This window comes from Salmo trutta, chromosome 33 (assembly GCF_901001165.1).
Source record: "Salmo trutta chromosome 33, fSalTru1.1, whole genome shotgun sequence".
In the NCBI taxonomy this organism is placed as follows: Eukaryota; Metazoa; Chordata; class Actinopteri; order Salmoniformes; family Salmonidae; genus Salmo; species Salmo trutta.
The window spans coordinates 3,413,574-3,428,208 of NC_042989.1; the positions used below are offsets into that span (position 1 = coordinate 3,413,574).

Consider the following 14,635-nt stretch of genomic DNA (forward strand, 5'->3'; position numbering starts at 1 on the left):
ATTTTTTCAAACATAGGACTATTTTATACCGTTTTATAGATACACCTCTCCTGAATCGAACCACGTGGTCCGATTTCAAAAAGGCTTTACAGCAAAAGCAAAACATTAGATTATGTTAGAGGAGTACATCCTCAAAAGTAGCCACATAGCCATTTTCCGATCAACCACATGCGTCACAAATAACCAAAACACAGCTAAATGCAGCACTAACCTTTGACAATCTTCATCAGATGACACTCCTAGGACATCATGTTACACAATACATGCATTCTTTTGTTCGATAAAGTTCATATTTATATATAAAAACAGCATTTTACATCGACGCGTGACGTTGAGAAACTATTTTCCCTCAAATGCATCCGGTGAATCAGCACTACAATTTAATAAATTACTATTTGAAAACATTTTTAAAATGTAATATTGTCATTCAAAGAATTATAGATTAGCATCTCGTGAATGCACCCGCATTGCCAGATTTAAAAATAACTTTACTGGGAAATCACACTTTGCAATAAAAGGGGATGCTATACTCAGAAAAATAGGCTAGCAATACAGGTTAGCGCCATCTTGGAACAATCTAATATCAAATCTACTCTTGTATACTATTGTAAATATTCCCTTACCTTTGATTATCTTCATCAGAAGGCACTTCCAGGAATCCCAGGTCCACAACAAATGTAGTTTTGTTCGAAAAAGTTAATAATTTATGTCCCAATAGCTTCTTCTTGTTAGCGCGTTCCGAAGGCTACTCATAATGCACGAAGCGCGCGGTGGACTTGTCCTCACGAATGTGCAAAAAAATAATATTTAAGTTCGTTCAAACATGTCAAACGTTGTATAACATAAATCTTTAGGGCCTTTTTCAACCAGAGCTTCAATAATATTCAAGGGGGACGATTGCATTGTCTTTCTAAATGTTTCGAAAGGGGAGGGTAGCCAGCGGCACCCGCGTCATAATGGTAATGGCCCTCCCCCTGTGACCAAGATCCACAGCCTCTCTTTGGGTCAGTTTGTACCATAGAAGACTCAAACCACTTTGTAAAGACTGGGGACATCCAGTGGAAGCCTTAGGAAGTGCTCAATGAATCCTAACTCACGGTGTGATTTATAGGCAAAGTGCAAATCAGATTTCCACTTCCTGTTAGGATCTGTCTCAGGGTTTTGACTGCCATATGAGTTCTGTTATACTCACAGACACCATTCAAACAGTTTTAGAAACTTTAGGGTGTTTTCTATCCACATCTACTAATTATATGCATATCCTAGCTTCTGAGTTTGAGTAGGAGGCCGTTTAAAATGGGCACGTATTTTTTTCAAAATTCGCTGTAGCGCCCCCTATCCTTGGCGTGCGTTAAGAGGTTTTGGCATCCCCATGCTTCCAAGCCAAAACAATTCGGAAGAGTTCATGCATATATTATGAGTTTTTGTGAAGTTTTTTCGGCTGTTCAGGCACACAACATTTTTTCTTGAGGCAATCCAAAGTCCACAGTCAAAGTCTACGCCCCCTTCATTGGTGATTGGTCAAGAGTAGGGATTCTTCAATAAAGTCTTTGTTGTCATTCAACGAGAGACGACTCATTTTCATGCACATTTTCATTGGGAAATACTGCACCAAACATCTTAGTTAGATGTAAAATTGTGTGACTAAGATCTCCTCAGCAAAAACTTTATAATGAATGAAAGATTTCTTGAGTTATCTTAGATTAATTCGGACTATTTTGGCTATGGCGTCTCTAAATGGACAAACATTACTATTGGCGCTTTTCTCTCGTTTTTCAAGCAAAGGTTTTTTAAGTGAGTATGCACACTTAAGGTATCACCGGCACCAAACGAGGGGTGACAACATTCAGAGGAAGTGCTAGCGAAAGAACTGCAGAGCAAGAGTGACTACATGTTCGATGCTGAAGATCCAAATCCAAATATTCGAGTACTCGAGTTTCATGACCATGTGCAACCACCAGAGGCGGGAATGGTGAGCAGAACCCGATTTGGACAAAGTGTTACAGCAGAGATGAGGCGGAAACCGACTGTACCAATAAAATAGGTTTACAATGCGGAATGTGTGCGACTGGGCCGGTAGGCGCAGGGAGGAGGTGACCCACCACCAAAGCCTCAGTTTAAGGTCAATCATGCAAAGAGCCATAGGGTTGAAGGAACATAGGGTTGAGGGAACATAGGGCTGAGGGAACATAGGGCTGAGGGAACATAGGGCTGAGGGAACATAGGGCTGAGGGAACAGAGGGCCATGAGAACAGATGCATAATGGTAAGTAAAATGACATAGCGTTCTGAGGTAAATAATGTTAAGGTTATAAAAATAAATAAGAAAGGATATTCAGTGTCTCGTTACAACATTATTTTGTAATGGGATGTAATTGTGAATTGAAATGACTCATTTGGACAATGTCCCAGTATGCCAATTGCCTACTGTTAAACTGGGACTCCAGTTAAACTGGGAAATTGTTTTTTTTGTTGGGGGTGGATTATGAAATAAATGTTTTCTTAACAGAAATATATTTTCTAAATATGATCAAATGTAAAATTGTACTCAAATCTGATATCAGCTAGCTTGCTCGTGAAAGCTAGCATAGCTGCATTTTCAAATCAAAGTTTATTGGTCGTATATATAGATTTGCATATGTTTTTGCAGGTGCACAACAATATTCACATAATCCAAAAAGTAAAAATAAAGAAATTAAGACAGTGTATTTATAGAAAAAGGTATGTACAGCAGTAGTTATATAGGATGGGCCATGACTAGAATACAGTATATTCATATAAAGTGGGTAAGACAGTATGTACAATTATTTTACTTAAAGATATTACCTCATCAAAATTAAAAACGTTTATTTTGCTGTATTTGACTCTGTTGACAACAAAACAGTCATTGAAATTGAGGGTTGAGGGGTCTTTCTGGTTGCATTTGACAAAATGTCCATTAGAGTGTAGTGTTGAGAATGTTGAGCTGATGGACCTAGGTCATTTTATTGTATGTATATACAATTACATATACATCATATAATCATAATTAAGCCACCCCCTTTAGACAATGGTAAATGGCCTGAGTGAACATTTATCCACCATCTTTGCTGCAGTCTGCCCTTTTAAAAGTAAAGAAGATAAGTTATGGTCCTAAATAGTACACTATTTCTCTTGGTGTCTTTTGCAATGACATGGGGTGCTTTCCAAGAATGTCCATAAGGTGAAATCCTCTTCTGCAGTGCCTTTAATAATATATTAGTAACTGGTGCTGTAGGTTATGGGTAATCATGAATTTAAACAACAACACCAAAACTGTGCTGCACGCTTGCACCTTATGTACCACATTTTGTAACCACAGTTCGTAGAAGAACTAAGCTCAAAGTTAGAGCATATGGTTACATCACCGGCATCTACGCCAACCAAAACACTTTCAAAAAGGTCTACAACAGCAAGCAAATAATAAGAAATCTCATTGGAAACCAATAAAAATCATAATTCACAAGAAATGAGGGAATGTCATATAAGGTTTCTCTCGATTGATCAGATACTACCTGTTAGTGTTTAGCTAGTCTCTTGTAATAGACTGTTAGAGCATGTAAGATTTGCTTCAAATTCAAATCTGGAACTTGAAGCCAGTTCCACTGTTTTTTTATTCTTCCCTTCTCTAATCAGGGACAGATTTAGACCTTGGACAGGAGGTGGGTGCAATTAGTAGAACAGAAAACCAGCAGTAACCTCGTAGGGTAAGATTGAATACCCCTGGACTATAGTCTCCAGTGCTAGAGTTGTACAGCAGCTATTGAAAGAGACTGGCTAATATAATCTCAGTCCAGGGGTATTCAAATCTTACCCTATGGTTAACCGGAGTACTGCTGGTTTTCTGTTCTACAACCTGATAATTAATTTCACCGACCTGGTGTCCCAGGTCTAAATCAGTCCCTGATTAGGGGGGGAAGAATTTGAGGGCAATAGTCTATAGCTGATATCTCCCTGTGATAAAGCCATTTCTGTATTAGATGAGATGGGGTCTGCTTGTTTCTTTTAACATAATGTTGAACCTGACAGGTTTGGGTATCCCTTCTGAATGGCACCCAGCATGTCCTCTACTGCAGGTCATTCTATAGGGCTTTCAGTATGTCCTCTACAGCAGGTCTGTCTATAGGGCTGTCACAGCAGTGAGAGAACAGCACCCTCCCCTGGTCATCCAGGACAAAGTCTCCTCCAAGCTGAGAATACACGGAAAACAGAATAAACGAAAGTATAACCATAAAAGTACACTCCTTAATGAATGTATTCTTTATGTATCTGATCATCTCACAACCTCACCTGAAACATATCATCTTCTATAGACGGCAGACCTCTTGGAAACTCCAGGTTTGCCACAACGTATTCAGCATAGAGTAGCATGTTGTTGAAGTTCAACACTTTCTTTAGAGATGCTCTCAAGCCAAAAGCGCTGTATACCTGCAATCCCCCAACATAACATGACTGTTTATAGTGCATTGTAATAGTAGTAGTAAATATACTATATAGTATGTATAACATAAATCATTTTAGTCAGATAAGTATTAGAAAGTGAGTGAATCAAATACATTTGACACTGCGATGCCTCGTTCTAAATCAATCAATTTGCCTGGTAACTCTAACCTTCCTGTGTGGGTCTAACACCATGTCATACTGGCAACCTGTCTCCGCTAGCCAATGCAACGCCCCCTCTCTGCAGCCAAATGACACCACCACCACTTGCACTGAACGTGCATCCAGGGCAATCTGCAACACAAGGCACAGTGCTCTGTGTAATGGCCTCAACTTGAATATGTTTTTTCTGTCCAGCACCTGAATATGGACGTGCATATTTTTTCCTTATCACAGTTCTGTGTATCCATAAAGGTTATAGGCTATGCACAGAGAACTAATGTTGATGAGAAGAGTCAACTTGGTGTATCATAAACCTTAGATACAACTGTCAACGCATGGCTCACCTTATGGGCGTCCAGATCTTTCAGATGGATTCGACAGAGGAGGCAGGAGAACTGACGGATCAACACAAGTAGAACTTTCTCACCTCTCCCAAGGTACTTCCCTAACGTCAGAGTTCTGAACAAATACAGAGAGACAGATAGACAGACCAAATACGTCACTTCTGACAGACAGAAGTTAATACCCTGGTTTGACCTATTCTCTATCACAAAGAAGAGGCCATGTAAGACAAAGTAATCAAACTCACGCTCCAGTCTGGGCATCAATGAGGGGTATGTCAGGCGACAGGCATTTTACTTGTGGATCTTGACCAAAGCTTCTATCATCCAGATGTAGCTCCTTGTCCAAGTACTCCAGAAAACTATCCCACTGCACCTATTACCAAGCACATCCAGTGGATGTCGGATGAAGGAAGTGTTAATGCAAGGTAGCTGCCTCCAGAACAAGAAAAAACACTAACCCGCTAAGCTAATACACAAGAGTTTTTACACAGAATCATGCAAGTCATATCAAACACAGGCCTAGCAACAGCCATATCAGCTTACTCCCAGCTGCAAGAAGTCCTCAACAGCATCCTGTATTTCAGCACATCTAGAGAGAGGGAGAGAGAGAACAACAACTGTGTAACTTCTGTATGAGCTGTTCAAAGTTTAATCTAATGAGGTAAACGGTTAATTATTACTAAAGGCATTGGCTCTAATAAAGTTAATCTCACAAAGGTGTTGACATTCAAAGTCAATGGTTTTGATTAGGAAACATAGCTTTGCTATATGTCTTACTGGTAGCTTCTCTTCCATAGTTCGTCAGCGTCTTTTCTCTTCTTCACTGACATGCTGGTGATGTATAATAATCAATGTCTTTCATTGTTTGCAAACATATTTGGTCATTTCCAATAATAATCATTGAATCTATATAGGCTAGATGTTGCATCATTTCCTGAGTATATTTTCAGCGCCTGAAAGGCTGAGTCAGTTTGACAGCAAATACGTGCTTAGAAACGGATTGTAAAGGGTTAATAACTTGTTAATGTAAAACAGAACCTTGTGAATAACCTTGCCCCTGCTGGAATAAGTCCCAGTAGTGATTGGTCCAGTTCAATACGGATCTTCTTCCTGATGTAGTCTTGCAGAAGTCCTATAAATGATATACATGTTTATTTAATTAACTGTCATAACCTCTTTTTAGGACATTGCTGACTTTAACTCACTGTTGCCATTTGCCAACAGCTCATTAGCCTTCTACATATTGTCCATGTTGAGCAGGAATGAATCATGAATCTTTAATAGATAGCGCTAGCGGTAGGCCTAGTACACAACCTACCCTCTTTGCTCTCCTGTTTAGCGAGTTCCAATAGTGCTTTTCCATTTTCAACAAAACTTGTCAAAGCTTTCGCATAAGTCTGCGCTTCTGTCTCCTTCTCAACCATGTTGTATGGTTAATGATTAATGATTAACTACCAGCAAATATGTGTAATAAATACAAGATATACAACTCCTAATCAATCTAGTGTTCGGCTTCCCATTTATACAACTCCCCCTTCTCAGCTTCTCTTCTAACATGGAGTCATAGAAAGAAGAAAACAAGAGCACGTTTTTATTGTTTATTCTTAAAAAATCCAGTCAAATAAGTTATGATCACTTCATGTTCTTCATCTCTGATTGTAACCTACTGTAACTACACCATAGTCTAGTCAACTGTCTCCAGTTCCCTATCTCTCTGCTCCTGGGCCTTGTCTCCTTCAGCTGCTGCAGGAGAAGAAGAAAAAGGGCCAGTGGTCTCCTCTGTCATCTTGTCTCCATTACACCCCTCTATGTGATGTTCCTCTGGGGTCTTGCTGGCCTCGCTACTGGCCTCTGGGGCCTCAGTGTGTCCATGTGGCTCTGTGGTGGTCTCCTCCTCTTCCTCGTTGTCAAAGAACTCAGGTGGCACAACGTTGGAAAGGGTGAATGACATTTGAATCTCCTGCAGACGGGACTTCTGGGCCTTCAGGTTATCCAGCTCGCTGGTCAGGTGTGTTGCAGGAGCAGGTTTTTCCGGAGCAGAAGTTACAACTGCGAGGGTTTCTGTAGCAACAGGTACTTTGAGAGTAGGGCTTTCATTAGAGGGGTTTTCAGAGGGTGTCTCAATGGGCTTCTCAGCAGCAGGTACCTCTGGGTTCTCCTTCTCCTTTGTCTCATTTTCTTTCATCTCCGCTACACTGGTTGCAGCCGCTGGATTTGCTTCCTGGAGCTTATGAGAGAGACTGTTCCTCTCCTCCTGCAGCGCCCGGCACAGTTTTTCCAGCTTCTGGGTCTTCAGGGTGAACAGCTCAAACTCCTTTTCCTTCAAGGTTTTCTGAATGGAGTAGAAATATACAGGGTGAAAAAATCAGTACAGATATTCATAAAGATCACTCATAGGTATCATTCCAAATGGTATCCTATTCACTATATAGTGCATAAAGTCAATAGGGCTATGGTCAAGTGTAGGGCACTAGGGAATAGGGTGCAGTTGGTATGCAGCCACTATCTCCACCATGAGTCAAAGAGTCATATTTAACTCTTTGTTGCTTGTTTGTCTTTCATCATGTCTTTGACAGAGGGTGACCGTAAAAGTAACATTCAAAAAATGGGTGAAAAGTGTACGCTACGTGTATGGTATCTTACATCTGTGAGCATATCAATAAGAGCCTTGTTGCAGCTCTCAAAACGGCTTTTCCATTGAATAGACTCCTTCTCCAGCTTCCTCATTCTCTTGGTCATCTACAAGACAAAACCCATCACATTTTTAAAGTGTGTCAGTTAAATCGAAGAGTAAACAAAGGGATTGTATTTGTGCCATGGCAACAAAATTGACCTCATATAAGATTGTAGATAAGGTCATCATAATAGGAGATAGTAAGATACGGAGAACAAGGCTTAGGCTACCTTCTCCATGTCCTGTTTGAAGCTGGCGTACACTCCGTTGCTCTTCGACACAGTCCCCTGGAACTGATCGAACTTCTCAGAGTACATGGACAACTGGAGGGAGAAATGGGAAAGTTAAGTTTGTAAAATATAGAGACAGACACAGAGAGAGAGAGAGACAGAGATTTTGATTTGATTTTATTAGGATCCCTATTAGCCGACGGCAATGGTGGCAGCTAGTCTCACACAGTCCGACACATAACGAAAAATACATTACAGACAAAAATACGGGGGGGGGCAGACAGACAGAGACAGTCTCCATTTACCTGGGTCTGCATCCCTTCCTCTTGTTCTTTCAAAATCTGCACCTTCACCTGTGACTGTGCCGCCTTATTTATCAACTTTGGAGAAATACAATTTACTAAAAATAAATCAGTTAATAATTATTTGCTTTGAAACTGAATGGAATTTCTCAAAAATATTTTATGTCAGTGTCTAACTTATTCCATGCACTGATCCGTATTTCATACAGTATAAAAAATGAACTGAACATGTGATTAAACTCTTACATAACAAATACATATGAATAAAATATCTTAAATTGTATCAAATCTATTAAGTCAGTCAAGACTTGCTGAAAGATGCTAACTTACATGATCCCTCTCTCGCTTGTGCTTCTCCTCTCCCTCTTTAATGAACATGTTTGCCTGTTCAAGTTTGGTTTCCAACAACTGCTGCTGTAGGTCTCGATGTTTGAATACCTTTTCCAGGTTCTGCAAGGTAAGAAGAGGGAGACTGGGTCACTTTCACCGAGACGAACATTACACGTTTGACGCAACATAGCCACAGTAAGACAGGAGGCAAGGGCTAGTATTTATCATTGGTATATTGCTAGTGGTAACATTTTTACTTGAAAGGAGAACTATGACATCTACGCAGAGATGAACAGAGCCAAGCTTATCAGACACTAACAACACTGTGGAAAAAAACAACTAAAAAAACGACTTCTTTGCACAAACACTCACACTTGTCTTTTCTTACTAGCACTGACTTTGCTGATAGCTACTCGATTGAAGAACATTTACCTTACTATGACTGTGATGTGTGGTTGTCTCACCTAGCTATCTTAAGATTAATGCACTGCTAAAATACTAAAAAGGAAACGTAAGATGAGACAAATGAACATGAGCATGCTCTTGAGTCTTGACTCATGGAGGAGCAAGTTTTTTTTGTCACACAGTGACTCCTGGTGTTGCATGAGCCTGTTGTGGTCAATAATGAGGGGGTCTCTATCTCAGTTGAGTATTGAATGCCGTCGCTAAGGAATTTGAAATGTGTATGTGACATACCGTATGTTAGAGAGACGCACATAGTAACATTTGTTTTATTGTTTTAAAGCATCTTTGAGATTCTCATTGTCTTGACAAACGCTATATAAAATAAATATATTATTATTATTATAGCATGTTGATATAAGTAAACACATTCAGTTTAAACTGCACTACAAACTCCAGTCCCGAGCGTCTGCAACAAGGCTCCATACCGCTTCTCTTGCGTCGTACTGGGAGATGAGGCTCTTGAGTTTCTCTGCCAGGTCGCTGTTCTCCTGACAGAGTTTGGTGTTGCGGTTACTGTGCTCCTCGATCTGGACCTGGATGTCCGTTAGCGTGATCTGGAAGTGAGTGGTGATGTCCTTCCTCTTCAGGTCATCCTCCCTGCACCTCTGGAGGGTCTCCTCCTGCATGATCACATTATACAGGATGATGCACAGTTAGTTGGGTGGCAGGTAGCCTAGCAATGGGTTGCCAGTTAGAATCCCAGGAAGTGAGCTAGCAACCGGAGTGTTCCTGGTATCAAATCCTAGATACCATTGCCTGTCGTTGTGCCCTTGAGCAAGGCACTTAACCCCCACAACAACAGCTCCCCGAGCGCCCAGTGTGGCAGCCCCCGCACCTCTCCAAAACCTCTATATGTATGTGTGTCTTTCGGAGGGGTTGGGTTAAAAGCGGAAGTCAAATTTAGGTTGGACCTTGTATGCAATTGACCAATAAAGTTATCTTAATCTTCATCTCACACTCACAGACACCTGATGAACAGTAAGTTACACTCACAGATATACTCATAATGCAAGGAAATATGTACTGTAATGTCGCTGCACATACAAGCAGACACACAGACCGTGTACGAACATACTAAGGGCTCTATTCAATCCGCATCCCGGAAGTTCAGCTTTACAGCATCATTTAAATTTAAAGGCAATGTTCCCGCTTGAGTGGAGACTGCATTCACGGGAAATGCTGCATATGTCAGCTCAATCGGAAATGACCTTTACATTTCTATCAGCGGAATCTGTAACGCTTCAGCTTTACACATTGAATAGAGCCCTAACTGTAGCCTAACACATGCCACACAATTTTAACTTAGTGAGCGCCACTGGTTGTTGCATCAGACCTGGGTCAGTATTTGAGCTTGGAGTTTGCGCTTGATTTAGCTTGGAGTTTGAACTTTCGGGACTATTCCATTGGTTCCACTGTATAGGGAATATGAAATAATTAAGCACAGTTTAGGTATTTAAAAGTAGTATTTCATATATGCATTTGATTAAGTCTGGTTGGCTGTAGACAGTGAGATGAGAGCCTCACCTAGGATGTTACAGAGAGCAGTCTATGTACTATAGCACTGCAGTATATGCTACAACGAGAGGCTCACCTTCAGTGTCTTGTTGTGTCTCTGCAGCTCCCTACACAGAGACTCGAGTTTGCTGCGGGCCAGAACCGCTCTGCTGTGTTCACTCTGAAGCTGGTCCTTCTCCTTCATCACCTGGAGAAGTTTCTTCTGCAGAACCTTCAGCTGCTTCTGGTCACCCCGGTGCTCCTCCAGCTACCAACACACACACACATCATTTTTGTTCTTCACAAAGAAATCTATGTAGAATAAGCAAATACTGCTGCATAGGTGTCGACTAATGATATGGTACTGGTTAGCAGCCAGTTAGATAAATATAACTATATGCTTCACTACGAATAATATAAAACATATTTAGCATGAACAGATAATACAAATGTACATGGGCAAAGACCACATCTAGTTCCCTACTAGGCACCACAGCATACTACCTCCGGTGTATAATTCAGCATGGTCCACTCACCAGCTCAGCGTGCTTCTTGATGATGGCCTCCAGTTTTTGCTCTGGAGTGCCGAGCTTGTTCAAGCTCTGCATCAATAGCATGGCCTCTTTTCCTGAATAGAGATCATGTTACAGTACAGTTAATAACACTAAAACTATTGATACACTGTAACACTAACAACTATTGATGCCGAATAGATGCTAAATAGAACAGAAGAAAGATGAAGAAGAACACACAACCCACCAAGGCTTTTCAGCATCTTCTTCTCTAGTTTCTGGTCCTTGGCGGAGCTCTTGGTGACCTGCTCCTTCAGAACCTCCTCCTCCACCTCTTCCTGCTCAGCAGGCTCCTCACTGGCCTCCTGGTAGGTACTGATGATGTCCTCTAGCTGCTTGCTCAGGTCGTCTGTCAGGTCCACCTGACCCTGACACTGGGCTGGATCCCCCTGGTCACTCACCTGACATGTCTCCATTCTGATAGGCTTGCACTAAGATATAATGATACAGCATAGAATTAGAATTACTTGAACTAATATGGACATGTTCTTGTTCAAGTTCAATGTTTCTGTGAAGGATGACAGTTAATGAGACGAATCTTATAGCCCTATTACACACACTCACAAAGAAAGCGCCCTGATTAGTTTCTCAAGCTTGGAAATTAAAAGCAGTGCTATATACTATTAGTATTTGATATACTACTGTACAAGAAAAGCCAAGGTCAAACCAATCTTTATCAGAATAGCTGAAATAATCTTTTCCAATATGATTTAAACTGTTTTCTCTTGTTTATGTATTAAATGACCCTTAATGACATAGTCGATCAGATTAGCAATTTATAATCTATCAACCTCCACTGTCTGTTTGCCTATTGAAGTCTGGTGGTGCTTGACTGTGGCCTGTTTACATGCATATAATTAGCCTGCTGCCCAGGTGCCCTCTACTCAGTCTCAACTCACAGGCAGAGCAGAGTAGTCAGAGCAGAGTAGTCAGAGCAGAGTAGTCAGAGCACATGGCACCTGTTCTGGGTCCATATGCTATTTTAGGAACTTCTTAATATGGGCATGTTATTTCTTTTTGTTCACAATCCTCCGCTTGTTGTTGTAAATTGTAGTACACTCATATTTTTTGTTATAGTACTTGATAGATTAATGACACTAAAAACATAACTTTAAATATCCAGCAAAGTACTTAAGTGACTACCCAACTGAGTTAGAATTTACATTTAATCAGAAGAAATTAAGACATCTATTTCTATAGCCTTCCTAATCCATTCCAAGAAAAACTTTGAACAGAACATTCATTTGATACAACGGGACATGTAAAAAATGCATTTGGCCTATACTGTGGCTGACAACTTCTCATAAAAGAGGTTCCAAGAGGTTCCATCACGATAGAAACATTACCATTACACCGCTTCACGAGTGTGACAAGTCACCCATTCCCCCCCCCCCCCCCAAAAAAAGTAAGCTTATCCTAAATACGTTCAAACGTACAATGCAAACTTACAATGCACAAGACAGAAAACATATACCCATGGAAATATTTCATTCTACACCATCCAAAACTCAAATATCTGCAAACAAACGCATAGAAGATACTGAACTGCTTCTTACCAAAAGGTCCAGGATCTAGGAGAGGGGAAAGGAGACGTGAGGAGGGGGGTAAGAGAGAGAGAGAGAGGGGGAGGGGGTGCTCTAACTCTGGCCCCACAGATATAACAGCTGTGAAGAAGACCTCAAAATAAACCACCGGGACACAACTGAGAGAGACAGGGGAACATACTGACACCAACACAGAGAGAGAGAGGCCATAGAGAAATAATAACATATAAATAGATCCCCTGTTCAGATCGTCCCACAATGAAACCACACAAACCTTATGCCTCTAAGGTTGTAATGACCTACTGACGAGAGTTATGTTGATGTTTACCGAGAAACGTTAAGGACTTTGTAACAGTATTATCCGGGGTCGCGTTAACGCAGTGTTCGCATTTGTCACGCAGAAAAGGAAAGATACAACGCAGAAAATAGGCTACATCTTGTTGCGTTTTATAAAATGCTTCTTAATGTAAATTCTGCTCGGTTTCAGTCAGGGTTCGCTCCAAATCATTCATGTAAAAGGACTAATTTCGTGCTTTAGTTTCACTTCTACACTCCGATGAAATGTTTTTGCACTGACTGATGTGAAGCCTATTGTAGGCTACTTTTGTCCGGTACTTTCCTCCTGTTTAGTATTTCTCTGGTAGCTAGTTAAAATGCAAGATTCTTCCAAACAAAACATTAGGAATTGTATCTGGCTACATTCTTTCTACGATAAACATTCATAAATATGATGGCCATGCATCGTCTAGTTCTTGCACGTCCGGTATCACTTCATTGAAGCAAAACACCACTGTTGACTTTCAATATAAAACGCAGGTGAAATGGTTTAAAACGCATGTGTTTTATGGTCTGCGTTTTGAAAATGCAGATTTCTGAAAGCTAATGCGACCCATGGTACTATGTACTAAACTATACAACCAGCAATCATATTTTGCTCACCCTCCAGCATATTAGAACTGAATTAATAGACAGCGAATACATTTTATGACTAAACGACACACGAAATCCATTGTATAATTGATCATGGTATTCTTAGTAACAGTGCCTGGAATATGAAGGATTGTGTTTAGGTGCAATTGACGTTCTCCCCTTTCTCAAAGTAGCAGTTGCCTGTACTGATCATTCATCACCAGATGATGTCAGTAGAATATAAATCTCTATTCACTTCATTCTGGAGAGTTCTCCCTCCTAGGACAAATATGATATAATCTGAAACGTCACTGTGTTTTCTCTATCCTGACTGTCCTGTAACGATGTCAATGACTAATCAAGGGAATTAGCGACTGCTTTTATAAGAGGTACATTGTCTGTAACTTGGTGAGTTAACACTAACACTGACTTTTTGTTAGTTAAATAGTCAACCAAACAGCTGCCCAGACGTTTTGCATTGACCCTTTTTTTGACTCATCACATACGCTGCTGCTACTGTTTATTATGTATCCTGTTGCCTAGTCTTTTTAATCTCAGTTATATATACAGTACCAGTGAAAAGTTTGGAAACACCTACATATTCAAGTGTTTTTCTTTATTTTTACTATGTTCTACATTGTAGAATAATAGTGAAGACATCAAAACTATGAAATAACACATGGAATCATGTAGTAACCAAAAGTGTTAAACAAATGAAAATATATTTTAGATTCTTCAAAGTAGCCAGGCTTTGCCATGATGACAGCTTTGCACATTCTTGGCATTCTCTCAACCAGCTTCATAAGGTAGTCACCTGGAATGCATTTCAATTAACAGGTGTGCCTTGTTAAAAGTTAATTTGTGGTATTTCTTTCCTTCTTAATTAATGTGTTTGAGCCACTCAGCTGTGTTGTGACAAGGTAGGGTTGGTATACAGAAGATAGCCCTATTTGGTAAAAGACCAAGTCCATAGTATGGCAAGAACAGCTCAAATAAGCAAAGAGAAATGACAGTCCATCAATACTTTAAGACACGAAGGTCAGTTAATCCAGAAATTTAAGAACTTTGAAAGTTTCAAGGGTTTTTCTTAATTTTTACTATTTTGTACACTGTAGAATAATAGTGAAGACATCAACACTATGAAATAACATG

General features: G+C 40.3%; 2 protein-coding genes across 4 annotated transcripts; both read right to left on the reverse strand.

Moving 5' to 3' along the window:
- Positions 1 to 2,353: 2,353 nt before the first annotated feature.
- On the reverse strand, positions 2,354 to 6,493 carry LOC115172223 (uncharacterized). Of its 2 annotated transcripts, none has more exons than XM_029729428.1 (9): positions 6,282 to 6,493; positions 6,014 to 6,095; positions 5,741 to 5,794; positions 5,507 to 5,552; positions 5,209 to 5,336; positions 4,964 to 5,078; positions 4,629 to 4,751; positions 4,308 to 4,445; positions 2,354 to 4,207 (listed from the first exon to the last, which is right to left on the reverse strand). In XM_029729428.1, exons 1-9 carry the CDS (start codon positions 6,385 to 6,387, stop codon positions 4,100 to 4,102), a joined length of 900 nt encoding a protein of 299 aa, XP_029585288.1. In that variant the 5' UTR covers positions 6,388 to 6,493; the 3' UTR covers positions 2,354 to 4,099. The 2 variants fall into 2 exon arrangements, with proteins under 2 accessions (XP_029585288.1, XP_029585287.1); XM_029729427.1 differs by having other exon boundaries at positions 2,355 to 4,207; positions 6,002 to 6,095.
- Positions 6,494 to 6,547: 54 nt separating this feature from the next.
- On the reverse strand, positions 6,548 to 13,005 carry LOC115172222 (beta-taxilin). 2 transcript variants are annotated; one of them, XM_029729426.1, is made up of 10 exons: positions 12,849 to 13,005; positions 11,218 to 11,461; positions 10,995 to 11,086; positions 10,556 to 10,726; positions 9,390 to 9,584; positions 8,500 to 8,619; positions 8,173 to 8,247; positions 7,868 to 7,960; positions 7,607 to 7,702; positions 6,548 to 7,295 (listed from the first exon to the last, which is right to left on the reverse strand). In XM_029729426.1, exons 2-10 carry the CDS (start codon positions 11,444 to 11,446, stop codon positions 6,648 to 6,650), a joined length of 1,719 nt encoding a protein of 572 aa, XP_029585286.1. In that variant the 5' UTR covers positions 11,447 to 11,461; positions 12,849 to 13,005; the 3' UTR covers positions 6,548 to 6,647. The 2 variants fall into 2 exon arrangements, with proteins under 2 accessions (XP_029585286.1, XP_029585285.1); XM_029729425.1 differs by lacking the exon at positions 12,849 to 13,005 and adding an exon at positions 12,587 to 12,648.
- Positions 13,006 to 14,635: the final 1,630 nt, after the last annotated feature.

Bases quoted from the DNA above. Each gene is read 5' to 3' on its own strand.
- LOC115172223 (XM_029729427.1), bottom strand. From the start codon at position 6,387: ATGGTTGAGAAGGAGACAGAAGCGCAGACTTATGCGAAAGCTTTGACA. The intron at 5,795-6,001 runs GTTCTGTTTTAC...ATACATCACCAG, and splicing joins GGGGCAAGGTTATTCACAAG to CATGTCAGTGAAGAAGAGAA. The intron at 5,337-5,506 runs GTAAGCTGATAT...GCTTGGTAATAG, and splicing joins AGGACTTCTTGCAGCTGGGA to GTGCAGTGGGATAGTTTTCT.
- LOC115172222 (XM_029729426.1), bottom strand. From the start codon at position 11,446: ATGGAGACATGTCAGGTGAGTGACCAGGGGGATCCAGCCCAGTGTCAG. The intron at 7,703-7,867 runs GTAGCCTAAGCC...TTTGTCTTGTAG, and splicing joins TCAAACAGGACATGGAGAAG to ATGACCAAGAGAATGAGGAA. The intron at 7,296-7,606 runs GTAAGATACCAT...TACTCCATTCAG, and splicing joins TTATTGATATGCTCACAGAT to AAAACCTTGAAGGAAAAGGA.